The sequence below is a fragment of the Talpa europaea genome, assembly GCF_964194135.1.
Source record: "Talpa europaea genome assembly, chromosome: 9".
In the NCBI taxonomy this organism is placed as follows: domain Eukaryota; kingdom Metazoa; phylum Chordata; class Mammalia; order Eulipotyphla; family Talpidae; genus Talpa; species Talpa europaea.
In genome coordinates, this window is record NC_140076.1 from 567305 (window position 1) to 594945 (window position 27641).

The window sequence follows — 27641 nt, forward strand, 5'->3', positions numbered from 1 at the left end:
CGGGCGCGCGGGAGCGGGAGCGGCCGGGGCGCGCCATGGAGGCGGCGGCGGGCGGCCGCGGCGGCTTCCAGCCGCACCCCGGGCTGCAGAAGACGCTGGAGCAGTTCCACCTGAGCTCCATGAGCTCGCTGGGCGGCCCGGCCGCCTTCTCGGCGCGCTGGGCGCAGGAGGCCTACAAGAAGGAGGGCGCCAAGGAGCCGGGCGCGCCCGCGGTGCCCGCGCCGGTGCCCGCGGCCGCCGAGCCGCCGCCCGTGCTGCACCTGCCCGCGCTGCAGCCGCCGCCGCCCGTGCTGCCCGGGCCCTTCTTCATGCCGTCCGACCGCTCCACCGAGCGCTGCGAGACCGTGCTGGAGGGCGAGACCATCTCGTGCTTCGTGGTGGGCGGCGAGAAGCGCCTGTGCCTGCCGCAGATCCTCAACTCGGTGCTGCGCGACTTCTCGCTGCAGCAGATCAACGCGGTGTGCGACGAGCTGCACATCTACTGCTCGCGCTGCACGGCCGACCAGCTGGAGATCCTCAAAGTCATGGGCATCCTGCCCTTCTCCGCGCCCTCGTGCGGGCTCATCACCAAGACGGACGCCGAGCGCCTGTGCAACGCGCTGCTGTACGGGGGCGCCTACCCGCCGCCCTGCAAGAAGGAGCTGGCGGCCGGCCTGGCGCTGGGCCTGGAGCTCAGCGAGCGCAGCGTGCGCGTGTACCACGAGTGCTTCGGCAAGTGCAAGGGGCTGCTGGTGCCCGAGCTGTACAGCAGCCCCAGCGCCGCCTGCATCCAGTGCCTGGACTGCCGCCTCATGTACCCGCCGCACAAGTTCGTGGTGCACTCGCACAAGGCCCTGGAGAACCGGACCTGCCACTGGGGCTTCGACTCGGCCAACTGGCGGGCCTACATCCTGCTGAGCCAGGACTACGCGGGCAAGGAGGAGCAGGCGCGGCTCGGCCGCTGCCTGGACGACATGAAGGAGAAGTTCGACTACGCCAACAAGTACAAGCGGCGGGTGCCCCGGGTGAGTGTCCGCGGCGTCCGGCGGGGCGGCGGTGGGGGGGCCGGGCCGGGCCGGGCCTCCCCCGGGGCTCGGGCTTTCCTCTGGGTGCTGGGAAACGCGGGGGAGGGGCACGACCCCGCTGGGGCCCCGGGGTTCTCTGCCGAGGGCCTCGGGCTGGGTGGAGGTCGGGGGGCAGCTTACGAGGCCCACCGTGCCCCGACCGGCCGGCCTCCGGGCCCAGGTGCTCCTCCCGGGCCCGCTAGGCCCACAGGCCCAGACTTCTGTGGGGCCCTGGGCCCTAGAGGTGTCGGGCCAAGCAGGGGTGAAGGGCACGGCCCTCACCTCGAGCTGCCAGGCCAGCTGGCGGGACCCGGGGGTGCTGCCCACATTCTCGGCACCCAGAGCCCAGCCCGGCAGGCCCGTTGGTGCTGGAAGTCCAGGGAGGCGACCCAGGACTGAAGCCGGGTGTCCAGGCGTGGGGGACACACGACCCGCAGTCCCTCTCTGCTCCCGACGCCTGGTAGGGGCTCATCCCGGAGTCCCCTGGGCAGGGCGAGGGCTCCGGGGGCTCCGGTGTGGCCCGCGGCCCGTGATTTGTGTTGGACGCACCCTTTCCGGCCCGCTGGGGCGGGCGGGCCTCTGTCCGGCTCCCGCTGGCCAGCCGGCGTCTGAGTCCCTGCAGGCCGCACCGGCCGTGGCTGCCCGCACCACCGCGGGGTCCTCGCCAGCACCCCCGGCCCAACCACCCCCCCACCCCGCGTCTGGAGCTGCTTCTAGACGCCGGCCCGGGAGCCGCCGCTCGCCGGCGCTGCCTGCCTGCCGGCCCTGCTCTGGGAGGCCTGATTAATTCAGCTATTGCATCAAACTTTTTTTTCCCCCGAATCTGTGAATAGATGCGCCGCCCCGCTTTCTCTGGGCGCCCCTCCAGCAGCGTGTCAGAGTCTGGGGGAGGGGCTGGGAGGGAAGCTGTCGCCTGCTCGGGGTGCCTTGTGCTCCAGCGAGGGGCTGAGCAGGCGGGGCGGGCGGCAGGTGCCAGCAGGCCGTGGCCTGACGGGCAGGGCAGAGGAGGGGTCTGTGGCCTCGTGGGGTGGGGGCGCCGACCCCAGCGGCTTGGCGGCCCTTCATTTCGGGTAGGGGCGTCAAGGGGGCATGACGGGGCCCTGTGAACCGGGCCCTTCCCGCCTGGGCCGGCTGCTTTGGGCGCACGGGGCGTCCGGGTGTCCGCGTGGACTGGGGTCACGTGTGTGTGGTCTGCTGGGCATGGCCGGAGGCCAGGCTGACCTCGGCACACGGCAGACCCGGCCCCGGCTGAGGCCTGACTGCCCCGCCCCCCGCCTGCCCGCCCCCGCAGGCCTAGGTTCCGGGCGGCCCCTCTGAACTTGGGGCTGCTTGGGGAGGCGGCGGGTGGTCATAGCTGGTGGCCGGCTTCACTCTCGCCTGCGCCACCCTCTGCGCTGCTCCGGATCTCGCTCGGAAATCAGCGTCCGGAGCGCTGACCGGGGGACGCGCTCCTCGGGGAGGCCGGGGTCTCGAGGCCTGTGCTGGGGGCCCCTTGCTGGGACGTGCCGCCTCGCATGCTGCACCCCTCTCTCTCAGCTGTTCCGGGCATTGCCCACCCCAGCGGGGAGTCCTGGGGCTTGCGGCCCCCTCGTTCTCGCAGCACTGCCGGGGCGTCTGTACCCTGTGGGCGCCTTGAGAAGGGGCGGCTGCGCCTCAGGGTGGGCGTCCGCTCGCTGCTGCACAGCCAGGTCTGGGTGGAGCTCCCTGGGGAGACCCCCACAGCGCTGCTGCCCGTTCGCTCCTCCCGCCCCCAGCACCAGCTTGGCGGGGATCTGGCCGAGGCATTTGCGCTGCTCTGCGGCTTGCGTAGCGTTGGGGGGGGGGCGGGGGGGGCATGGACGGCAGGGAGCAGAGGACGGGTCGCTGCCCCTCTCTGTGGGGATACGGCTGTCTTGGGGCACGGGTCCTGGTGTCGGCGGCTGGGGTGCTGCCCAGGGCCCCTGAGGACATCGTGGTGGGCCTGTCCCGCCCCCGGCCAAGCGGGTGACTTTTTTGACGTCGACAGCTGGGGCCTCGCTACCACGGCTTGCCCTGCGCAGCCTGTGGCTCCCGTGGCTGCGCCAGCGAGACCCAGAATATGGGGCGGCTCCTATTTTTCAAGCTGCGAGCCTTGGGGAGGTGGGGCATCTACATTTGCAGAGCGGTAGCGTTACTCGGGGACAACCCAACGCCAAGGGGTACAGGGGACGTGCCCTGGACTGGTTCACAGCCGCCCAGGCTGCGGCCGAGCTTCTGTGACCGCTGTCCTTGGGTGTTCTGTGGCGCCGCCCTGGGGAGCCCCGCAGGGGCCCCACCTGGCTGTGCCACCTCTCGCCGGGCGCCACTGGTGGGTGCACTGTGCCGCAGGGGGCCATGCCTTCCCTGCCCTCCTGCCCACACGGCCTGGTGCCACCCCTCGGGTCATCCCAGGTGCCGGGACCGCCGGGGTGGCTTTTCTAGTGGGCACAGGGCTGCCGGTCTCCACGGGGCGGCAGGGTGTCCCGGTCAGGGTGGGGCTGGTGTCCCGGGGCTCCCTGGCGCCTCGGCAGAAGATGGTGTGCTTCAGGCACCCCGTCCTCGCGCTCGCGCACGCTGGCTTTCAGGGCGCTTGCACCTGTCTGCCGGCCCCGCGGGCTGCCCGGGCTCCCGAGGCGGCGCAGGCGGGGCCGCTGTCCGGGGCATCTGCATGTGCCGGCGCCGTCAGGCCCGGCCCGGCCAGAGGGCGGTTGTCTCTCCGTCGCCTCTCTGACTCTCATGGGGCCTGGCGGTGAATTCCCGGTTCTGGACTGTGACGGAGATGCCGGGGTGTCGGGGGAGCTCTGAGGCCAGGCTCCGGGGCGGCCGGACCGGGCCCTGTGCGGGAGGTTGGGGTCTGGCCGCCGGCCGGGGTCTTCTCCAGCCTCCCTTCTGCGGGGGCCCTCCCTCCCGCCCCCCAGGCCCCAGGCCCCGCCAGCGCACGGGGCTGCTGTCGCGGAGTCTGCGGAGCGGCGGGCGGTCGCGCAGGAAGTCTGGGGGAAGCGGCCGCTGCCGGGCGGCGTTTCCGGGGCCCCGGCTGTCTGGCGGCGGGCGGAGGTGTCCCCGCCGCGGCCACTGCGGCCTGGGGACTGTTACACAAGCAGCAATAATGTGTCTCTTTCTAAGGATTGCGAAAGCGGGCGGGTTTCTCCACTGGCGAATTATGCAAGTTCCAACTGAAATGTTTTTAAAAAGTGTCTTTGTTTTGAGTCAAAATACAGAGGCCCAGCTATGTCCTCCGGCCCGGGAGACCACGCTTCCCGCCTCCCGCCTGGGGGGCCTCGGCCCGGTTACCGGGGAGACGGCGGGGTGCTGGGTGGGGGTTGGGCCCGGCAGGGGCCCCGGCCACGGAGGAGGGTGGGGGTGGGGGGGAGCTTGCCTGGGAGGGGCCCTCCCGGTGGCTACACTCGGAGCCAGCTGGGCCAGGGCCCGTGGTCCCCCCCAACCCGGCGCCAGTGAGCGGACAGTGGAGGGTTAGGTTGTGGGGGGCCCCCCGCAGCGTGAGGACGGTCCGCACCCCCGGCCCGTGCCGCCAGGGCGTCCTCACTGCCCCCAGAGCTGCTGCTTCACCGAGAGGAGATGCCGCCTGGGCCTGAGACTTCAGTGCGACTTTGGGGGACAAAAGGAGCCTCTGGTGGGGGGTCTGGCTGTGCCGGGACGCCAGGTGGCTGCAAGGTGCTCCTGTCCCCCCTGCGCTCAGTCTCTGGGGCCCGAGGCGGGAGGAGACCGGGAGGTCTGGGCCGCTGTCCCCAGGGCCTCATGCGGCCTGGCTGTGTGTTTGTGGTCGTGCTGTCAGCGGGGAGGCCCTGGGGCCCCAGTTCCGGGCCCAGACAGATGCCTGCCAGTGATTCTAGGCCCTGCCCCCTCGTTGTTGGGCCCGACAGGTGCTGGGGTCCGCTGACCTGGGATCTGCCGGCCGCGGCTGAGGGACGTCGCTGACCGGGGCTGGAGCCCAGGTCAGGAGGGGTCCGTGTGCCTGGAGGCCAGCGGGGGTCCAGCCCTGGGCCGTGTGTGGGGTGGTGTGGGGTGACAGTCGTGTGCTGACAGCGCTGCTGTGCCCGGGACCTGTGGGCTGGGGGCGAGACTGACTTGTCCCTGCGCCCGGGGCTGTTGCGTCTGCTGCGGCTGCTGTCTGGGGCCTGGGCGCCCCAGGGCTCCGTGGAGCAGGGTGGGGGCGCTCTGGGAGGCGGGGTCTGCCCTGCTGAGTGGGCCCAGCACCGGGCAGCTTGTCCTGTGCGAGTCGGCGGGCGGGCGCCAGGGCTGGCGGGCACAGGGCGGCGTGGGCTTTCTTGGGCGTGGTGGCCGCAGGGTCCCTTGGGTGCCAGCCCGAGCCCGTCAGTGGCCTGGGCCCCGGGGCAGAGGAGGCAGCTGCGTGGGGAGCTGCAGGCGGGTGCTGCTCGTGTCTTGTCCTCAGGGCGCCCCATCATGGCTTCTCAGCCCCAGAGCTGTCGGGACAGGGCGGGGCGTGGCTGTTGCTGCAGGCAGGCCTCTGGGCGGGGACTGCCGTCCAGCGTCCAGCTGTGCGGAAAGGGCCAGGGCCTGCCCCGCAGGGAGGGGGGAGGGGGCGAGAGTGCCTCGTGCACCCTGAGGTCGTCTGGCCGCTACCCAGGAAGGGTGGGGAGGAGCACGTCCTCTGGTCCTCTGCGTAGGACCCGGCGGGCTCGGCCGGGCCGCTGGGGAGAGGGAGCCCGGTCCCTGGAGCCCCGTCCCGCACCTGCTGGGCCTGGGCCTCACGCCCCCTCACCTGCCACCCCCCCACCCCATTACTACTGCGTTCCCCAAACCATTAAAAAAATTGTGCTCCCAAGTTGAATGATATGCAAATGTAGTCAATTAAGCGAGGGGATTTTAATTAGCAGTTTAAGTTCATGTGTGAAGTGCCTTGCCTTAATTACTTGACAGTTTTGTTGTAAATTTGCTAAGTTTTTTTTTGCAGAACTATCAAAACTGTGATTTTTTTTTTACATCCTCGTGTGCAGTAGTGTCGCCCGGCGCGCCTGACCCTTGCCGGGTTTGTCTCAATTTATGAAGCTCTTGACGCTGAAGTCACCCGCCGGCCGCGGGAGTCCCCCCAGGACACACAGGCGAGGCCTGGATGCCGGCGGGGCTCGGCCGGTGGGGCCCGGAGGCCGCCTAGACGGCCGCCGGCGGTGGCACAAGCCGCTTGTGGGGTGGACCCGTACCGCTGCTTGTCCCGGGGTCTCCTGCCGGGGCACAGAGGGGACCCCAGCGCTGGCGGCCTGGCGGGCACCCAGGGCAAAGCCCAGGCCCCTCTGTCACCTGTCTGGGGCGGCCTCCCCGCTGAGGGCGCTGGCGGTTGGGGCCCACGACGTGATGCTCCTCCACTCTCGGGCCTGCTGGGGCATGCGGGTGCCGAGCGCCTGCTCTTCCCGCGTCAGCCCCGTGAGTCATAATTTGGGGCACACCTTTTCCCGGCATCGCCGTGTGCGGGGCCCTGGGCTGAGGGCAGCTGCTGCCCCGTGTCCCGGCCTCCCGGTCTGCCCTTGGCATGGACGCTGGGGTGCCAGGTGCTCGGGAGACACTGCCCTGGCGGCCGGCTCTACCCAGTCCACGAGGTGTGCGGAGAGCGGAAGCCTGGAGGCGGCCTCCCTGGCCGGCGCCCCCCGGGCCAGTACGGGGCCCCGCATCTCTGCACCCGTGAGGACGTCTGGGCGGCCCCGCTGATTCTGTGTTCTCTGACCCCCGCCTTTTTTTGAGGGGACTGCAATTCTTGCCCCATGAGATCCCGGGCGTCACTTCCTCTCACGCGTAAGCATTTCGGCGTTTGTCCAGCGCACACGCGAGCAGGTCCCAGCCACAGGGCCGCCGCCATCCCGGGCCCAGGCCAGGGCCTCCCGCGTGGAGGGCGCGCGCGGGTCCGTGTGCGTGCACAGCCTCGTGTGTGTCTCGAGCGCTCCGTGCCGAAGGCCGGCGGCGTGTGTTGGGCGGCTGCTGGCCTCGGAGGTGCGAGAGGGGCAGCATCTCACGCGCAGGCTTCGGGGCCTCCTGGTGGCCCGGCCAAGGGCGGCTGTGCGTCTTGCGCGGTGAGAAGTGCTCTCTGCCCTCCAGGGTGGCTGCCCACGCGGCCCCAGCTGCTGTCCTGTCCATGGCCTCGGGTGGGCAGAGCCCGGTGAATGGGGTTTCTGAGGCTGGAGGCCGCCCAGCGCTGCCCTTGGGGACTGGCTGCCCGGGGTCGGCCCCAGCGCTGGGGGCCTGAGCCCGGGAAGGTGAGGCGGTCATTGGACGCTCCGGCCCAGACACCAAGGGACCAGTCAGTGCCCAGCATTCTCCCTCCAGGCTGCCCGCCCTGCCCCCGCGGCCTTGCTGGGGCCCTGTCTTCGGGCATCAGCTTTGCCAACTTGGAAGGCGACCGGCCCGCTCTTCCATCTCCCGCCGGCTCCCTTCTGCCCTTTCCGGGCTCACGGCGCCGCCTCCCGTGTAGCGGCCCGCGGGCACGTGTGCGCACGCCCCCCCACGGCGCCTCCAGCCCACCGTCCCCTGTGTTGGCCCCTCCGCCTCTGGTCCCTCCTCTCCGAGGCAGCCTGGGGTGCTCGGCCCTCCTGCCCCCCGCGTCCCTGCGCCTGCACTTGGGCCTCCTGGGCTTCTGGGAAGGGAACTGGTCTGAGCCGCCGCTGGGGCCCATTTCTGCTGGTACTGGGCGCGCACCCAGAAGTGGGGCTGCTGCGCCCCGCATCTCAAGGGCCCCCTGCCAGGTCCCCCCTGCCCTCTCGGCCACGGGGCACCAGGCCTCAGGCCTTGGCGTTTCTGCTCCTCCTGGAGGCCTTTGGGTGCACCGGGGTGGAGGCAGCTTTTCCCGGCCAGCCCGCGCCGCCCTGGACCGCACCCCGGAGACCTGCGGCCCTCCTGCCCCCAGCACGTCTGCGTCCACCCTCTCCCTCCGCCCCAAGGGGGAGCCCTGGCTCTCCAGGGCTGTGGTCCCGGGAGCTGCGTGAGGATCTTGGGCCCAGGTTCTGTGGCCATTGGAGGATGTGGGGCTGCCCCTGGCCCGCCCCATCCAGGGCCGTCCTCCTTGGGGATGGGGTCCTCCTGGAGGGCCGTGCCTGCCTGGGGCCAGACTCTCGGGGGGTGTCCACCTCCCTTCCCTGTGGTCCCAAAGGACCCGCCCTGGGACTGGACAGCCGCCCTGGCCAGCGTGGGCCCTGGGAGGCGTGGGCCCAGCCGGAGTTCTCAGCAGCCAGCCGCGTTTCTGCTGTTTGGTTTCCAAATGGCCTCTCCTGGCCCCTCGTCAGGCGCACACAGGACCCCAGGGGCGGGTTCCTGGCCATGGTGACCCTCTGCTCTTTTGTCGGGCTTTGTGTCCGCTCCCGAATATTAATGAGAGCCAGGGCGTGCTCTTGAAAGGAGGGTCTTTGCTTTTTGTTTTGCAAATCCTGCCCTGCCTGCGTGGGGTGATGCTGGGGTGACCTGGGGGTTCCGAGGGAAGGCCTGCCTGGAGGCACAGGCGGGCTGGCTTTTGTCTTTGGGTTAAAAAAAGAAAGTGGAGACCCCAGAGGCCTTGCCCACCCGTGCTTAGACCTTTGTCCCTGGCTGGGGTTTACCCCGCGGCCCCCCCTTCTCTGTGCAGATGGCGCCTGAGAGTCACAGCGTTTCCAGTGTGGGGGTTAGTAGCTGGTGGGGGCTGCAGAGTCACGCTGGTCCAGCCCGCCCTCCCACTGGGTGAGGGTCAGACCCCCCCCCCCGCCTCCCCGCCCCGGGGCCTCAGTTTCCTCGTCTGTGAAAGGGAGAGGCCGGTGTCCGAGCAGGGCGGGTTTGGCTTGTTGGACCCTGGTTCTCCAGAGCCGCCCCGGCAGCGCCCGCCGTGGTCCCAGCCTGCCCGCTGCTCTCCCGGGCCTGAGGGGCTGCCTGTGGCGCGGCGGTCCCCACAGCCGGGGCTGGCGGGAGGGGCGCCGGCGGGTGCTGGTGGGACGGGGGCCACTGCCCGGCTGCCATGGCTCGGCCGCCTCCAGCAGGGACGGGGGGCAGGTGGCTTGTCTGGCCTGGGCCTCTGGTCCTGCCGTGGGTGGGCGTCCTCGGAGTTTCGAGGGGGGGGCGCCCTCCTCGGCCGAGCGGCTTCCACCCTGGGCCAGGCTGGGGGCGCTCCCGGTGCCGTGCGGTGGTGGCGTCCTGCTACAGCTCTGGCTGTGGGCTGCTGGCGTGCCGTGGTGGGGTGCAAGGCGGCTTTTGGGGAGAACTGGGCAGGGCAGCCACACGGTCAGCTCTGCCTCGGTGGTGGTTGTCGCTCCTCAGTGCCTGTCCCCGCCGGCCTCAACCCGGGGACTGTGGCCTCGCTGGGGTCCTGTGTTGCAGGGACACCGTGTCCCCACCGGGAGGGCGTGCAGCCTCGGCCCCTTCTGCAGGCCACCTGCCTGCCTCTGGCTGTCGTGCGGTGCCAGGGGGCAGGCGGGACGTCGCCCTCCGGCCCGGGTGCTGCTGCCTGTCCTCGGCCGGTGTCCTGCAGGCCTGGGGCAGGCGCATGGCTCCGGCAGACGCCGGCTGCTTTGGGGCGGGTTGGATGGGGGCGGGGGCGCTGAAAATTGTCCTTTTTTCTTCAGTTTGGAAACACACCTGGCCAGGGCCACGCCTCCCGGCTGTGCCAGTGGGGGCGGCTGCTCCCCCGAGGCTGGTCCTCCCTCGTCTGTCCTCTGACCCTCGTGCCCTGGTCGCTGCGCCTCGGGGTCTCCCCACCCAGCCTGTGAGGTGGCCTAGGGTGCAGTGCTCCCACCTTCCCTGAGTCCCCTCCTTGGTTTCGCGTCCACTGTCCTCTCTGCTTCCCTGGGGTTCTGGCGGGGCACCATGCTGGCCACCTCCTGCTCGGCGGTGGAGGCCACGGCTGAGTGGGGGTCACCTCCCCAGTGGCTCCCAACTTGGGGTTCTCCCGTCCCCGGCTGGGTTTCTGGGCCAGTGGTTCTTCCGCTTGGACCCCGGACTTTTGAGGGAAGCGCCATGCCCCACCGGGCTGCAGAGCCTGCGGTGTTGTCCTGTCCGGTGGCCCAGGCGCAGCCCCGCTCCTGCGTCTCCGGCCGGTGCTGTGGGTGCCAGGGAAGGGTGTGTGAGGACAGTCCCCACCCACACCGGGGCCCCTTATTCATCCCTCCTCGTGGCTTGCTGGGGCCTTGGGCCCTAACGCCCCCTGCAGACCGTGCCAGCCTTGTTCTCCCCGCCTGCGCACCCAGGCCTCAGTGCTCGGCCCGCGAGACAGCGAAGGCGATGTCTCCTTGACCGCGCGTGTAGGAAAAGCCTCTACTTGCTCGCGGTGGAGCCCGTGCCAGCCTGGGCTTGTGGCAGGTGGCTCGTCACCACCGGATGTCTGGGGCGCCGCTGTGGTTGCTGGTGACAGGGCGGCCGGGTGGGCGTCAGGGGCTGCGGGACCTGCCCCCGCCCCATGGTACCTGCTTGGCCGTGGCATGCAACCTGTGCTGTCTGGCCTGTGGACCTTGCCCTGCTGCTGCTGTGGTGTCCTTTTCCTGCTGCGCCTTCTGGCTGTGGTGGTGGGGAGATGTCAGTTCGGGGATGGTGCTCTGAGGCCTCGATTTTTTTTTTTTTTTTTTTTAACATTTATTTATACAAGCACTGGGTATAGTCAGAAGCAGGGGAGGGTGAGAGGATTCACCAGAGCCAGAGCGGGGAGCAGAACAGGCAGAAGGACCGAAGGACACTGCTGAGGGGAGCAGCGGACGCGGCAGGAGAGGTCTGTCACACCATGTGGGACCCTTGCAGGAGGCTGGGGATCGAACCGGCACTGCAGAGGCTGCAGGCAGCTTCGCAGCCCAGCGCTCAACTGCTGCGCCACCAGGGGAGGCCCCAGGCCTCGCATTTTGCGCGTGCAGAAGCGTTTGAACAGAATAGACCTCCGTCATCCCTTGGTGTCTGGCGCTCCGCGTGGTCCTGGACCTGTGTTTCTTGGGAGCCTTTTGGTGACTGTGTCTCTTTCCCTACTTGTGATTGGTTTGTCTAGATTTCCTGTGTCTTCTTGGTTTCGTCTCTGGAAACCGTTAGTCTTAAAATTTATCCGTTTTTCCAGATCGTCACACTCTTGGCGCGTCGTCCTTCAGACCAGTCTTTATGAGCCACTGTGTTTCTGTAGCGTCTGTTGTACTTTCTCCGCTTCCTGGCTTTGCTGACTGACGCGTTCTCTTCCCTTCTCTGGGGGCGGCGGGAGCCTGTTGCCTCGTCGTGTGTAGAGACCAGCTCCTCCAGCCATCCAACACATTGTCTCTGTGGTCTTTGCTTCGTGCACTTCAATGTTAATTCTTGTCATTCCTTTTCTTCTATTCACTTGTACACTTTGCTTTAAATGTAATTTTAAGTTGAGTTTTTTGTTTGTTTGTATAGACCCGTTGTATTTTCTTAGGTTTTTTTTTAAAAAAACTTTTTTTTAAAGATTTATTTATTTATACAAGTACTGGTACAGTCAGAAGCGTGGGAGGGTGAGAGAATCCACCAGAGCCAGAGCAGAGAAGAGAACAGGCAGACTGATGAAATACAGTGCTTGAGAGAGCAGCGGGCGGCAGCAGAGGTCTGCGCGCCATGTGGGACCCTCGCCCGGTGGCCGGGGATCGAACCTGCGCTGCAGAGGCTGCGGGCAGCTTCACAGCCCAGTGCTCAACCGTTGCGCCACCAGGGAGGCCCTCTTAGCTTTTTTTTCTTTAAGATTTACTTATTCATGCATACAAGAACTGGGGTACAGGCAGAGGTGTGGGGAGTGAGAGGATTCAGAGACAGAGCACAGACAGAGCGGGGAGCAGATCAGGCAGATTGACCGAAGTACACTGCTGAGGGGAGCAGCGGGGAGACGGGAGAGGTCTGCTGCACCCTGTGGGTAGCTCCTTGGCCGGGGACCGAACTCGTGCTGCAGAGGCTGCAGACAGCTTCATAGGTTGCGTCTTAACCCCTTGCGCCACCAGGGAGGCCTTCCCTCTTAGCTTTTTTTCCCCTCAAATTTGTTTATGCACTCAAGAGGTGGGGTGCAGGCCAGAGGTGTGGGGGGAGGTGAGAGGGCTCCCCAGAGACAGATTGGGGAGCAGAGCAGGTGGATTGACTGAAATCCACTGCTGAGGGGGAACACTGGGGAGGCAGGACAGGTCTGCTGCGCCGTGTGGCCGGTGATAGCTTCATAGTGCTGAGACTAACCCCTGCGCCCCCAGGGAGGCCCCCTTCATAGCCCTTGCTAAGGTGGTTTTGCTTATCTCATAGGTTCTGGTCACTTACATCTTCATTTTGATTGTTGCTAGATATTTATTTTTCTGCTTTCGTTTTCTCCTTGGCCCAGTGATTATCGAGAAGCGTGTTGTTTCATCTCATGTTTGAGATTTTTCCGGTTTTCTTTTTGTGGCTGATTTCGTAAGTTTATTGATACTTGATTTGTGTCCCAGTATGTGGGTCTCTTCCTGAGACTGTAAAGTGTAAATCTTACTGTTTGGCAGGAGAAGTGTCCTGTAAATGTTGGTTAGGCCCATCTGATCTAGCTCATCTTTTAAGGCTATTGTTTCCTGACGTACCGTCTGTTCCTGACATAGCCTGTCTTTTTGATCTGTCTGTAGTTGTGAGGTGTTGCAATTCCCTACTGTTACTGTGGTGTTGTCAGGGTCACGCTAGTCCCGTCAATAACTGCTTTGTTTTCTGATGCTCCGTCGCTTGGTCCGTATGTGTTACTGTGTCACATCTTCTTATATTTGGCCCTTAGCTTCTCTAAATAAAGTTTTATTGGCTCGCAGGTGCACCCACTTTGGCTCACCGTGCCCATGGCTGTCTCTGCAAAGCTGCAGCAGCAGTCTGTTACCGCCAGTGTGAGCATGTGACTCACACACACACTTGTGATTTGGCCCCTTAGAGGAGAGGCTTGCTGAGTCCCAGTCTGGAGAAATGGCCTGAATGCAGCGCTGCAGCTCTCTGTGACTCTCTTCAGGTTGGAAAGGCTGTCTTTGGGGATCAGCCATGTTAGAGACTGTGGCCTCGTGCTACTGGGTCACGTTTGTCATTGACCAGTGGAGATTGTTGGAGGCTGTGGAGACATGACTCCTGGAGTGGAAAGGGCCCAGGTGGGGTAATTGCTGTTGGGTGATTTTAGGTGTAATTAACATAATAAGCGACAGTATTTAAAATGTACAGTGTGATAACTTTGATGTTGTGTGCACACGTGGAACTCCCAGCTCGGTGGAGATAAGGAACCTGCAGCTGTCCGGCCCCAGGGCCCGCCCTCCCGCCTCCCCGCCCCTTCCTCTGCGCAGGGGCGGCTCCGCTTGCTGCTGGCGAGGTCTGTACCGGGCCTGGCCTCTTCCGGCAGCGTGATTATTTTCAGGTTCTTCTGTGTGACTCGCTGTCATTTTTTTTTAACTTCTGGGAAATGTCCCGTCGTGTGGACGGACCATAGCTTGTTTGTCCGCTCACCTGCTGGCCATGGCCATTCACTTGGAGCGTTTCCCGCTCTTGGCCGTTGCGGATGGAGCTGCTGCGCGCAGCCCGGGTTGTGTGTGGCGACACACACGCTTTGTTCCCTCGGGCAGCTGGCGTGGCCAGCCTGGGCGTGTGCATGTGCACTTTCGGGCCTGGGCTGTCTTCGGGGGGCTGCTCCACGCCGAGCTGCCCTGGCTGGTGTGGAGGGCCCCGCCGCGGCCGTCCTCACGGGCGTGGGTGTGTCTGTGTGGCGCCGGGCATCCTGGGTGGTGGCGCTGGGGTCCTTCTTGTGCTGACTCTCCCGCCAAGTGCCTCCTGTAGGCCGGGGCCCGCGCTGTGCCCTGGCAACGTGCCACGGCTGTGTCTTGCTGCTCACGCGAGGCCCTTTACCACCAGACGGCTTGTTCCGTGGGGCTGGGCTTGTGGTGTTTTAACTGAGAAATCTTTTTCTAACCCCAAATACGAGGATTATCTCCAGGTTTTCCCTGGGAAGCCTTACAGCTGCAGTCTCACGCTGCATGGCTGGTCCACATGGAGTCCTGGGGTGCGGTGGAAAGCACGTGTCCCGGGCGTCACGTTGGGGGTCCAGTGTCTGCACCGTCACCACGGACACGCTCTCTGCTGGCCACCTTGGCGCTGCCCCTCGGTCGGCTGTTCGCATGGGTCTGTGGGCAGCGGCCCAGCCTCACCCTGTGCTAACACCAACTGCCCCCGTGCTCTGCCACTCCCGTGCCGGGGACACCAGCCCCCCCATTTCTCGTTGGGCCGCTGCTATTCCAGGTTCTTTGTTTTTTGTGTTTTTCCATGTCCTTTTTAGAGGTAGCTTATCTGTTTTTATGAGTAAAGTCTCGCTGAAGGCGTCACTAGTGCTGGATCGGGTCTGAGGCCAGTTCGGGGAGAGTGGGTGTCTCAGCAACACCGAGTTTCTTGTCGGGCGCGACGCCCCACTTCACGGCACCCAGCGTGGGTCTCCGGTGCCTTCTGCCCAGTTTATTGGACCACGTCCACGCCCGTCTTTCCTCTCCGGTGCCGCCGGGTCTCGTCATCAGCCCCTTGGGTTTGCCTCACGCTGCCTGCAGCCTCCTGGGTTCACGCAGCCATCCTCAGGCCCCTGGTTCTCCAGACAGGTGCCGCCCCTCCCTGCCCTGGGCTGGGCTGGGCTGGCTGGCGTGCCAGGGGCCTGTGTGCCGTGAGTGGGCGCGGGCCTGGGAGCCTGTATTGCCGGGTTTTAGGTGGTCGCCGAGACCGAGGGCCGCCCTGCAGCTGATGGCCCGGAGGGGCTGCTTCTCTGAGACTCTCCCTGCGCTGGGGAGGTGAGGGAAACGGGCCGCTCCTGTTGTGCTTGTTCGTGTGCGAGGAGTCCTGAGCAGCCTTCCCTGGCCACGGGGCGTCCAGACGCCCTCCCCGTACCATGTCAACGGGGGTTTCCTGAGGGTCTGTTCACGGCCTGCTGCAGAGTCACGTGGCGTGCCGTCCACGCGGGGTGCTGCCGCGGGGCTTTGGCTGTGGCGTGGCTGCGGGCCCTGTGATCACTTGGGGAGGGGGTCCCTCTTCCTAAAATTTCAAAAAGCCCCGTGAAGGCGTCTGAGGGAACTGCCCGTTGCCGCGAGCTGCTGGGCTTGGCCGTGGTGCTGGCCAGCGCCGTGGGGGTCGGGCCGGGGCCCCGGGTGCCGGCTCTCCTTCCGTTGACTCGCTTCCCTTCTGTTGTGTTTCGGGACGCGTGCTCCGGCGTTGCTCTCCTCTCCCTGGCTCGCTGGGGGTCGGGCACGCGCCTGCTCTCTCGGGTGAAAGGCCGAGTCCCTTGAAGCCTCTTGAGGTCCCGGTGCGGGCGGTCAGCCTGGGGCTCCCGACCCCTGGCGCCCACGGGTCCCGACACGTTGCGTTTCCGTGTTTCCAGGTCGGAATACTTCGGGATCCTTCCTTGGGTTCACGTGAATCGCGCGGTTCTGCTTCCTCCGGGCTCTCTGCGGGCCCGGCCGGCTGCGTGCCTGCACTAGTTGCCAGTACTTGGGGTTCTCCAGACCCCTCCCTTCTGGGAGCGGGGAGCTGGCGGCCAGATGAAAGCTCAGCGGTCACACTGCTCGTCACAGCACGTACTGATACGCGTCCCCCTTCTTTTAAGTTATTTTATTTGCTTATGCATGTAAGAAGTGGGGCGCGGCCAGAGGTGTGGGGAGTGAGAGGACCCACCAGAGAGAGCGGGGAGCAGAGCAGGCAGACTGAGGAAACGCACTGCTGAGGGGAGCGGCGGGGAGACGGGGGAGGGCGGGGAGACGGGGGAGGGCGGGGAGACGGGGGAGGGCGGGGAGACGGGGGAGGGCTGCCGCGCCGTGCGGGTGGCTCCCTGGCGGGGATGGACTCAGGCGGCAGGACTGGGGATGGCGTGACGGCGCTGCGCCCGCAGGGAGGCCCTGAGCGGGTTTTCTTTTTAATCGCTTTGCCCTTTGTCAGCTGTGAAATCCCGCTGGTCAGCGTCCCTGGCCGCGGTCTTTGCTCTGAAATCTCCTTTGCGCCTGCTGCGGGGATGTGTCTGTCTCTCGCCGCTCGCGCCTGCCAGTGTCTCTGTTTGAAACGGGCCTGGTCCGGGCTGCGCCCGGCCTGTGTGCTCGCTGCTCGCCTCTGCCTCGGGGCAGCTGTTGGCCGCAGTGACGTGCGGCGTCATCGCGGAGGTTGCATCTCCCCGCGCCCAGACGCGCACCCCGCACGGCCCCGCACGGCCCCGCCGCAGCTTGTCCCGCGCCTGTTTTCGCCGCCTTCTCTCTGGGGTTTCATCGCTTCCTTTGCCCCCCGGGCTCCCCGCGCTCCGCAGTCCCGACGCTGGAGCGTTGGAACCGCGCTGTGGACCCACACTTCCTCGCCCGCGTCCCGGGGCTCTGTGGCTTGCTTCTCCCTGTGCTGCAAGTCCTTTTTGACCAAATAGTTGTTTCTAGAGAAAGCCCTGCCGTGTCCCCGCGCCGGCCAGTTCCCCTCGTGCTTGTCCGCTCCCGCTGACGGGGCTTCCCGCTGCCGTCTGTCTGGTGCCTGGAGGCGGCCCTCGAATGTCCCTCCTTCGTGGGCGTCTGCCCGTGACAGGTTCTGGGGTGTCAACAGAGTCGTTGCTTTTGAAAGACATCTCCCGTGGGTGTAGGATTCTGGTTGGCGGTGTTTTCCTTCCATTCAGGGATGTTTCTCTGCTGACCCTTCTTCCTCTTCGGGTCGTTGTCATTTTGGCTTTGTCCCGGGTTTTGAGCCTTGTGATTGTGACGTGGTTTGCTCTCCGTTTCTTTAGATTGCCCAGGTCTGAGCTTTTTTTGCACTTTGCAAGTTTATGGTTTTTGTTCACTTTGGGGGGAAATTGGCCTGTTTCTGAGAACTTTGTTTTTGCGCTTTTTTCTCCTTTGGGCACTCCTGATTCATACAAGAACCGGGGTACAGGCTAAATGTGCGGGGGTGAGAGGATTCACCAGAGAGAGTGGGGAACAGAACAGGCCGACTGGCTGAAATCCACTGCTGAGGGGAGCAGCGGGGAGACAGGAGGGGTCCGCCGCGCCCTGTGGGGAGCTCCCTGGCTGGGAATCGAACTCGTGCTGCAGAGGCTGCCGACAGCTTCATAGGTTGCGCCGCAACCCCTTGCACCACAGGGAGGCCCGGGCACCCCTGTTGACCTGCACAGAAGGCCTTTTGAAGCAGCTCCTCCCCACCATGGGGGTGCGTCTCTTTTTTTTTTTTAAACACTCACTTTGGGCCTTGGCTGTGCAGATGCTTTCGCGCCCTGCACTGGAGCCTTGAGATCTTGGGGGCCTCGCTGGGCACGCTCCCTGGACCATCTTGGGATGGCCCCTCAGCCATCCCCAGGCTCATCTTCGGAGCTCGCCTGGGGTTTGCTCGGTCCGGCCTCCTCCCGGGGCTGCTCCCTGCCATGTCCCCCAGCCGGGCGCCCGAGACAGGCACTGGGCCCCAGACCCGCACGTGGCTGTCCTGTCCCTGCAGAGGCGCCTCCGCCATGGCGGGGAGGGGGGCGGGGGGCAGGTAGCGGCCTGAGAATGTGCTGAGTGTGCGTGCTGGCGCTGGCTTGGCCATTGTGAGTGGGTGTTTTCCTTTCTGCAATAATTCTGCCTGCATTAAATTCATCTTAGCGTCTTCATTACCGCCTTTTCAATTTCAGTCGGGATTGAATGTGAACAAAGTGCCGTGATTCTGACTATTCAGCTCGGCAGCTGCGGCGGGCCTGGCCGTGGGGACGGGCTGGGCGGCCACCTCCGGGGACTCCGCACCCCGCCTGTGGGCTGATGGGGGCGGCGTGCACCGAGGCGGACTCAGGCTTGGCGCCTGCAGACGAGGGGGTCCCGCTTGAGGGGTAGGGGGGTACGGTAGCATCCGGCCGATGCCTGTGGGTTTGACCAGGGACTGTGGGGATCCGGCGGTCCATGGAAGGTGCTGGTGTGAGAGGTGGGCACGGCAGGGCCTGGGCAGAGGGGCTTCCCCCCAGGGAGGGCCCCCGCCTGCGCCTGGCTCCTGCTGGGACACACCAGGCTGGTCAGGGCTCTGCCTCCAGGTGGCCCGGCCCCAGGCCCTTAGTGCTGCAGGGGTGGGCGGGGGGCTCTGCGGGCTGGCCTGTTCCCCACTCCTCCCCCTGCGGCAGTGACCTGTGAGCGCTGCATGGCGCCCGGCCCAGGGTGCACGTGCCCGGTCCTCGGTGGCCCCGTGGGAGTGTCTGGGTGTGACTGCGTGTGGGTGCAGCTGGCGCCCTGGGCCCTGCGCCTGCCTCTGCTGCCTCCCAGCCCTGCCGAGTGGCTCACAAGGGGGGGGTCTCGGCCACTGCGTCTGACACCCTGGCTGGACGCGGCGCTGCTGACCAGCACCAGCCCCAAGGGGGCGGGGAGTGGCCGCGGGTCTGGGCTCTGCCCGTTTACGAGGGTCAGGCGGTCACTGGGCGACGAGGCCTGCAGGCCCAGGCCGCCATCTGGCGATTGTAAAACAGGCAATCCACATTTTTGGAGGCGGTGGCGGGGCCGGCTGCAGACGTGGGGGGCCGCCTCCACCCCAGACACCTCTGTGGCCCTTTGTCCCGCGTCTGCGCCGGGGTGGAAAGGTCAGGCTGTCCGCGCTCCTGGGGCCGGGGCTCCAGCGTGGCGGGTGCTGGGGGCGCCTGGAGACCAGCCTTTCACATGTCCCGGGGGCTTCTTCCCCACGCAGGTCTGCCGGGAGTGGGGAGGCTGGAGGGGCCTCCCCCGAGGGCGGGCTGCACTGGCTCTGCCTGCGGCCTGAGCGCCCACGAGCCTCACGCAGTCGCCACGTGGGGCCGGCTGTCCGGGGTGTGCAGGCCCTGGCCGGCGCCGATGGCTGGGCTCCCCCCACTTGAGGGCCTTGGCCCCACCTGGGAGGCCTGGCCGGGCGCAGCCCCAGAGGCCCCGGTGCTGGCTGACCCTTGGGCTCTGGTGGCTCCGTGCTGGTGGCTGGAGGGGCCGAGGCAAGGGAGGAGGCTCCTGGCCAGGACTCCTGGGTGCTGTGTCCTGGGAGGGGACCCGGCAGCCCGGGTGTCCACTCGCGTAGCCGGGCAGGAGAGCGCGGGGGGTGGGGGCGCCTGCCTTTGCCTCCCTCCTCCTCTGCTGGGCACTGGCCCCGGCAGGTGCAGGCCAGCGGTTGGCGGGCTGGGCGGGGGCTGGGCAGGAGGCTCAGCCTGGCTGGTGGGGCCCAGCCCCCCTCACTGGCGCTCCAGGCCCGGGCCCTGTAAAGAGGCCGGTCAAAAGGTCACTGCCCTGATCTTTATGGCCGTCCCCTGTGTTCTCACGACCCCTCGCCCTCACACAGACGCCGGCCTGCCGGTCGACAAGGGCCTCCGGGTTGGTGGGGCGGGGGACGGGGGAGGCCGTGCAGCAGCCTCGACACGAGAGGCCCCCAGCCGGGGCGTGGGGTGGGTGGGGCGGGCGGGGCGGGCTGGGGCAGGACGTTCTCTTTGGCGTTTGGGCTGGTTTCCAAGCAGACCTCCCGTGGACCCAGTCCGAGAACGCTGCTTGGGGGTGGGGGGGCCCTGCTGGGTGGTCAGCCTGCCCGTGTGCTGCCCCGTCAGGCTGCCCTCGGCCGTGGTGGTTGGTGCACGCGCCGAGCTGCCGCAGGGAGACGGGGGGTGGGAAGGCGCTGGGGCCCTGGGGTGGCCTCTGGCAGGGCCGCGTCTGGCCTGGGACCCTGGCTGACAACGGACGGGAGAGAGAGGCCTGCGGGCCAGAGGCCCCGCTTCCGACAGTGCCCGCAGCGGGTCCTGGGCCTGCGCCGGCCACCGCCCCTGGTGTTGGAGGCGCTGGCGGTGGCCTCCCCCTCTTGGCCTTCGAAGGTGTCCTCCTTGGTTCTGAAGTGGGGGTTCCCAGGCCGCCCCCTGGTGTAGTTGCCGGCATCGTGCGGTTCCGGCCTTCACTGCTCCCCTCGGGGACGGTGCAGGGCGATGACCACACGGCAAGGTCTCCCGCAGGTGCCAGAGGGGCACCGCAGTTCAGACCTTGGTGTCCCGATACTGTGACACCCCCCTCCCTTCCCCGGTGCCCGGAGTCACTGCCCTAGTCTTCCTGCACTGTGGAGCATGTCGCGGCTCGGACCCCACGGCTCGGTGTGGCCCGGGCCTCTCCGCCGCCCACCTGCTGCTGAGCAGGGCCCTGTGGGCGTAGCCAGGTGAGGTGGCACCGCCGGCCCTATGCCACTGGCCACCCCACCCGCTGGCCGGGCGCTTGGCCTGGCCCCAGCAGCTCCCCGAGGTCTCAGGGGAGCTGCCGTGGTCGCTGCGGAAGCGGGGCCCTGCCTCCCGCGGGGGGACCCGGGCCCTTCTGGGGAGGGCGCTGCGGCCCCCGGCAGCTGCCAGCACTGGACGGACCCACAGGGCTGGTTCTAGCACCGGACAGAACCCAGGAGACCTCCCTTGACCAAACCCTGGCCCTGCCCTCAGCCCTTTACCCCAGGCCTCCTCCGCCCAGAGGCGGCATGGGCACCTGTCCTCAGCTTCCCATGAGGCTGCTCTGCCTGGGGGTCTCCCAGAAGACCCCCCCTTTTTGGTGGCCACTGGGGCCGGCAGGGGGATGGACACTGGGCAGTCTTGGCATTGGCCATGGTCAGGTCCTGGGCTGGGGGCCCTGGGGTGGGGCAGCTGGTGGCGACTGGGGTTGGTGCTGGATGCTGGACCAGAGGGGGTGGCCAGGCCGGCCATCCAGGGAGCGGGCACCACTGGGCACGAGGTCCGTCCTGGGTGGCTTGAGTGTGGAGGCTGTGGCAGAGCCCTGGGGCCCTTTGCCAGGTGGGGGAGCTGGTGTGGGCTCTCTGGGGTGCCCGGGCCAGCTCCCGGGCTCAGCATGGTCCGCACAGCCACCCGTCCAGGCCCTGGGCCCGTGGGCCTGGTGTTTTGTGGGTTGCGTTTTGTCACTTTCAGGGTGGCCTTGCTCCGTCCTGACCCTTCATTCAGATGGCCCTGCTTGTGGGGGGATTTGGTGCTGGGAACGGGGCTCGAGCTCAGGGCCCCACACTGAAGACATGGCTGGTCTCGGGGCGCCTGGAGCCGCCTGCCATCCCTCAGCAGCTGCCTCTGGACGGCGCCCCTGTCCCGCCCCAGCGGCCGGCGGCCGCCCTGTGTTGTGTCTGTTTCTATGGAGAGAAAACAGCCCGCAGCCCCCCCAGGAGGCGGCGGCGGCGGGAGGCGCCAGGAAGCAGAACAGCCCCTGGCCTGTGGGCGGCCTCCTGGCTTCCGGCAGAAGCGGGTGAAAGTGCTGGGTCCCGCGGCTGGGCGCAGGGCAGACACCGGCCGGTGCCCCTGCAGCTCTCCCTGCCTGCTGGGCCCCCCGGGCTGGGGCAGGGCTGCTGCTGGTCTGAGCCCGGCCTCCGCCTGCCCCACGGCTCTCGCCACCAGCTCCCCGCGGCCTCCACGGCAGGGACCCCCGGGCCCCGGGGCCTCCGTGTCCGGCAGGCGTCAGGGGCCGCGTCCCTCCCGTGTCCGGGCTGGGCGCATGGGGCAGGTGCCGCGGCGGCCGCAGGCTAGGGGCCACGGGGGCTGCGGCCACGCGTGCCTCTGTACAAGTGCACCCCCGGGGCAGCCTCTCTGGTGCCGAAAGAAGTGGGGTGTCGTTGCGTTTTACAATCTCATTTGGGGGACAGAAACTCGTTGCTGTCTGGGTTTTGAGCCCTGGGGGTGGGGCCTGCTGCCCATATGGCTTGCAGGGTGCCCGTCCCCCCCGTGCAGGGGGCTTGCGGCTTTCGATGGTGGCTGCGAGGTTTGCTTCTAACAGACCAGAGGATGGGCCTGCCCCGTGCGGCGGCTCCGTGTCCCCAGCCCCTGTCCACCCCGGCAGGCCCTTCTCCCCCCTCGGGGAGTCTCTGCTGCCCCAGGCATGGCCAGGGTCACGCCTGCCCACCGAGAGGGTCGCTTGCGGCCTGGGAGTGGGGCTCCTGGGGCGCTGTGGGGGGTGAGGCACCTGGGACTCTGGCCAGGGACACCCTAGCACCCGTCGGGTCCCCATCCTCGGGGCTTGAGGAAAGCCAGGCAGCCCTGCCGTCGCCCCTTCAGGAACCAGGGCTCTGACCTGGGCCCCCAGGTCCTCGGTCACCTGCCTGCACTGCTCCCCTGAGGTGGGCTCCCGGCTGCCTCTGAGGACCCGTTGCGCCCCCCCGAGGCCCATTCTCCCCTCGCTGTCCTGTGAGGCCCGTGGGGGCCATCTTTCCAGGCCTGGGCCCTGCCCCACGGTGGTCCCTCTCGCAGCAGGGGAGGGTGGGCTGAGGGCCCCTCTCGGTGACTCCCCGGCACACGCGGTGTGTTCTCAGGTGCCCTGGGCAGGGCCTGCAGCAGAGTCAGCTCCGGCGCCTCCGTCAGGCAGCCTCCCAGGACTGCACGCAGCTGCCCCGTGCCGGGTGGGCTTCACACCCATGCGTGGAGGTGGGAGCAGGTGCAGGGCGCCGGGGAGGCGCCTGCTCCCGCCCAATCCCAAGAGCAGTGTGGGGAGGGGCCTGGCCAGGAGGGCAAGTGGGCGCCCAGAGCCCCGGCCGGACGTCCCACCCTTGAGCCCCCGCCCCAGGTCTGCCTCCGCTTCCTCTTCTGCGGGCTGGAGGCGACAGGAGAGGTGACCTATTTAGTGGGAATCAAAGGGAATCTTTAGAGCTGCTATTTTCACTTCATTTTGGGGTTTGGGGTTGTCTTGCAAATTGAATCTGCTTCCTCTGCACCACAATAATCAGAAAATAGGTTAATGTGGGCATCGCACGGAACGTGAGCCACCACGTGGACGTATTAATGGTGCTCACAAAAATAGCTCTGCCGGCTCCAGCTCCGCAGGCGGGGGGTGGGGGGCTGTGCGGGCGTCCAGAGTCACGTCCGCGTGGGCCCAGGGGGCTCTGGGGTGGGTGTTCAGGTGGCCCGCCGCCTTCCTCCTCGCGTCTGCACCTGCCCTGGCTCCTGGCGTCCCCTGCCCCACATCCTCCAGCTGCCCGGATGGGCAGGGAGGGCATCTGAGGAGCCCGGGGCCTGCACCACGTGCACGGGTGGACGGCGCCCAGCGGGGCGAGGCCGAGCCCCCGGGCCCATAGCTCAGCGCCGGGCACTGCCAGTGACCTGTCCCCGCAGGCCGAGGCCCGTCCTCGCCCACCCCCGCCACGGCTCCTCCGTCTTCCGCTGGTCCCCACGTGGTCATTTCCGGAGAACCGTTGTAATCCCGTAAGGCCCTGCCTGGTCTCGGCCTGCATGTCTCACTGCCTCCGTGTGCTTTGGGCAGACGCCCGCCGGGCTGGGCCGGGGGCCCATGCGTTCCTGCAGACGCTGCTCAGGCCACGGTCTGGGCCACGGGTCCTCCCGTGTTCCCCCCGTGTTCCCGCGGCCTAGGCAGGGTGAGCCTGGGCAGAGACAAAGCCCCCTAGGCTGTGATGCCCCAGCCCCCTTGGAGCCCCAAACCCGCGAAGCTCCTAAGCTGTCAAGGATCAACGTGCCTTGCGTGTGTGGTCTCGGTGGCCACTTGCCAGACGTGAGCCACATCCCGAAGCTTGCCTTCCTGGGAGCGCGCGTGGGGTCTGACCGCGGCCCTGGGCACCGTCCGGCTCAGGAGCGTGTCGGTCACCCCAGAACACTGCCGGTGGCTCCGCCCAGCTCGGGGCCGCCTGCCTGGCTTCTGCATCTGGCTCTCAGGGAGGCAGTCTCCATGCTCGTGGGGGGCGGGGGCAAGGCCCCGCGGGCGGGCCTGGGGTGCCTCTTCGGTGTGTGGCCGGCGCTCGAGGACTGCTGGCCGGTAGCCACTCTGCTGAGCAGCTCGGGCGCCCACAGGGCTTTTCTCTGTCCTGGGGGCTGTAGGCCCGCGGCTGTGGGACGCGGCCAGGCCCTCCAGCAGCCTCTTCCATGCGGCGAGTCCGGCCAAGGCCCCACTGGTCTCGTCTCAGTCCCCATCCCCGGCTGTGGGCCTCTGTGCCTTCCCTGGCGACAGACACGCTGGTCCAGGGAGCAGGTGTGCCGAGGCCCAGAGGAGCGTCTGCTGGCCAGAGGGTCTGGGGGGACGGGCCCGCCCGTGGGGAGCGCCAGGAGTCCAGATCCTGGCCAGCGGGGCAGTGTCTGTGTGGGCAAGAGCCGGTGCTCTCGAGTCCCTGCTGAGCCAGTGGGCCTGGGGCCAGCCTAGAGCCCCTGCTGCTGTGGGCAGGGTTGTGGGGCGGGGGCGCGGCCATGCTGGGTGGGGCGCTGTACGCCAGAGGGCCTCGTGCACGTGGCGTGTGCTGCTGGGAGACCCTGCTCGGCGCAGGGCCTGACGGGACCCCGTCACTCACAGGTCTCCTCCGAGCCCCCAGCTTCCATAAGGAAAACAGACGACGCCCCCTCCCAGCCCCCCACGTCTGCGGAGAAGGACAAGCAGTCCGGCTGGCTGCGGACTCTCGCCGGCTCCTCCAAGGTGCCTGCGGGGGGTGGGGGTGGGGGGTAGTGGGGGGCCGGCGCCAGGCCTGCTGACCCGTGCCCACTCCCCGCAGAGCTTGGGCTGTGCACACCCGCGCCCGCGCCTCTCTGCCTTCCGGCCCTGGTCCCCCGCGGTGTCCACGGGCGGCGACAAGGAGCTCTCCCCGCACCTCCCGGCCCTGATCCGAGACAGGTGAGTGCCCCGGCAGCGGAGGGAGGCCGGTCTACCTCGCCACTCTGTGGGATTTGGTGGGTGCGGCGTACCCCACCCCGCCGACGCTCAGGAGGGGCCCTGCGCTTGCCCTCACAGGGCGCCTCAGGCCGGGAGGGCGAGGGGCCGTGGCGGCCGGAGCTGGCGGCTCCCCGGGGAGTAGCGTCCCCGGCCGTGCGGCGTCCCCGGGGCCATCGGCTGGAGCGTTTCCAGTTCAGCGCCTGGTGGGGCCTGGCACGGGCCTGCACCCCAACACCTGCCCTCGCCCTGCAGCTTTTACTCCTACAAGAGCTTCGAGACGGGCGTGGCCCCCAACGTGGCGCTGGCACCCCCCGCCCCGCAGAAGGTGGCGAGCAGCCCGCCCCGCAGCACCCTCGGCGCCCGGCCCCCCGAGCCGCTGCCCCCGTGCGTCCAGCCCAGGAAGCGGAAGCTGGCGGCGGACACCCCCGCAGCCCCGGAGAGCGCGGCGCCCGGCGCGGCCGCAGAGGACGACAAGGACTCGGAGGCGGAGGTGGAAGTGGAGAGCAGAGAGGACTGTGAGCCGCGCCCCGCCCTGGCCCCGCCCCCGAGGCCCCGCCCCGCCCCCGAGGCCCCGCCCCGGCCCCGCCCCCTCTGAACCCGCGGCCCCGCCCCGCCCCGGGCCCGCCCGCTGACCGCCGCGTCTCTCCGCAGTCACCTCGTCCCTCTCCTCGCTCTCGTCTCCGTCCTTTACCTCATCCAGCTCCGCCAAGGACCTGAGCTCCCCGGGCCTGCACGCCCCGCCCGCGGCCAGCGCGGCCCCCGACGCCGCGGCGCCCGGCGAGGCCCCGAGCGGGGGGCTGGAGGCGGAGCTGGAGCACCTGCGGCAGGCCCTGGAGGGCGGCCTGGACACCAAGGAAGCCAAAGAGAAGTTCCTGCACGAGGTGGTGAAGATGCGCGTGAAGCAGGAGGAGAAGCTGAGCGCCGCGCTGCAGGCCAAGCGCAGCCTGCACCAGGTGGGCGGGCCGGGGGGCCGCGGGGCCGCGGGGCGGGGTTCGCGGGGCGGGGTTCGCGGGGCGGGGTTCGCGGGGCGGGGCGGGGTTCGCGGGGCGGGGCGGGGTTCGCGGGGCGGGCGCGCTGACCCCCCTGCGCCCAGGAGCTGGAGTTCCTGCGCGTGGCCAAGAAGGAGAAGCTGCGGGAGGCCACGGAGGCCAAGCGCAGCCTGCGCAAGGAGATCGAGCGGCTGCGCGCGGAGAACGAGAAGAAGATGAAGGAGGCCAACGAGGCCCGCCTGCGCCTCAAGCGCGAGCTGGAGCAGGCGCGCCAGGCCCGCGTGTGCGACAAGGGCTGCGAGGCCGGCCGGCTGCGCGCCAAGTACTCGGCGCAGGTGGGCGCGGGGCGGGGGCGGGGCCGGCGGGTGGGCGGGGCCGGCGGGTGGGCGGGTCTGGTGGGAGGGGCGGGGCCCGGCCCGGGGGCGGGGCCGCGCTGAGCCGCCTCCCTTGCAGATCGAGGACCTGCAGGTGAAGCTGCAGCACGCGGAGGCCGACCGCGAGCAGCTGCGCGCCGACCTGCTGCGGGAGCGCGAGGCCCGGGAGCACCTGGAGAAGGTGGTGAAGGAGCTGCAGGAGCAGCTGTGGCCGCGGCCCCGGCCCGAGCCCGCGGGCGGCGAGAGCGCGGCCGAGCTGGAGCCCTAGGCCGCCCCGGCCCGCCCGCCCCGTCTGATAAGCTACTCGAGACCAGAGACTCGAGCTCGGAATCGACACGTTTTTTAATGACTAACCCCGAGCCCCGCCGCGCGTGGCCGCCCGGGCGCGAGGACCCGCCGCCGCGGCCGCGGGGTTTTTCTCCAGAGTCTATTTTTTCAGTGACAAGGACCGGCCGCCCCGCGGGGACCCGCGCCCTGCGCCGCCCGGCGCTCCCGTCGGAGCCACAGCATTACTTCACTTTCTCTTTCGTTTGTTCATTTAAACGTATATTTAGAACTGCACTTTGTCAAAAACCTTCCCTTTTTATTCCCCAGTTAACCGAGGTTTTTACTTTCCAGACGTTGCGACTCGGTTCTTAGAGCAGGTGGTCCGAGCGCTCCCGCTCTCGACCCCTCTGGTGCTTGGCGAGCGGGGGACCCGCGAGGAGAGAACATGCAAAACTGAACTTCGGGGGGTAGCTCTGTGCCTTCCAGCATCCTGTACAGCCAGCCCGCGCCCGTCTTTCTACCCCCGAGAAATCTGTCTCCAGTAGCGACTGAGTCTGCCACTCTCACCATAAGTTACCTGCATTTATTCCAAATAATCTCGTTTACGCGCAACTGTTTATGCAAATTGTATAAGGTTCCTTCAGCCCGAGCTGGAAAGCCGATCTCCCAGCAGACGGGGGCGGCCTCCGTCCCCACCCGGGGCTGACCCCCCTTGAGGCCCGCGGTCCCTGCGGGGCGCCCTGGGGCCTGCTCAGCCCCCTTTAAAGTGCAATGGAAAAGGGACGTCGTGGGCAGCCTTGGGTTGGGTTTTTTTTTTGTTTTTTTGTTTTTTTTTTTGTTTTGTTTTGTTTTTTTTTGCTTTTTTTGCAGTTACCCGGTCTGTGTGCGCCGGCTTGGCGTCCGCGGCCCGTGGCCGGGCATCGTTCCCGCCTTGGGCTCGGCCGCGCTCCTCGTTTTCCAGAATCGTATTTCTCAGTCATTTCTTCAAGGGAGCCGTGGGGCCGGCGGCGGGGACGTGGCCTGAGCCTCCGGGCCGCTGGGTCTGAGGGCGCCTGCCGCCCCCTGGTCCGGGGCGCCCCCTGTCCGAGGAGAGGCCCTGCCCCCGCCCTGCGCGGCCCGGGGTGGCGGTCACCAGCAGCAGCCCCGCCTGCCCAGTCCCGCGCTGGGAGGGGTGGCCGTGTGCCCGGGGGTCCCGCCGGGCCCTGCTCGGCACCTTCCGTGCCGCGGGGAGGTTGGCGCCGAAGGGAAAACAGCAATAACACATCTCCCGGAGCAGCTAGCACGCCCGCCGGCGCCCAGCAGAGCCGCCGCCCGCCCGGAGGAGGAGACCCGCCGCCGCTGCTGCTAACGACGATACGACTCACTCTACTATTCGAAGACTATTTTTATGTAATTAATGTATGCTTTCTTGTTTATAAATGCCTGATTTAAAAGGAAAAGGCTCGTCTTGGTTTCACCTGTGCCTGCGCCTCTGCC

General features: G+C 67.6%; 1 protein-coding gene across 2 annotated transcripts; it reads left to right on the forward strand.

Annotated features, from left to right (window-relative positions):
• Positions 1-35: 35 nt before the first annotated feature.
• SKI (SKI proto-oncogene) lies at positions 36-26284 on the forward strand (the record flags this gene model as incomplete). Of its 2 annotated transcripts, XM_084244235.1 has the most annotated exons (7): positions 36-1004; positions 24182-24301; positions 24378-24496; positions 24788-25050; positions 25187-25488; positions 25629-25859; positions 25978-26284. In XM_084244235.1, the coding sequence occupies 7 exons, from the start codon at positions 36-38 to the stop codon at positions 26164-26166; spliced, it is 2193 nt and encodes a 730-aa protein (XP_084100361.1). In that variant the 3' UTR covers positions 26167-26284. The 2 variants fall into 2 exon arrangements, with proteins under 2 accessions (XP_084100361.1, XP_084100362.1); XM_084244236.1 differs by lacking the exon at positions 24182-24301.
• Positions 26285-27641: the final 1357 nt, after the last annotated feature.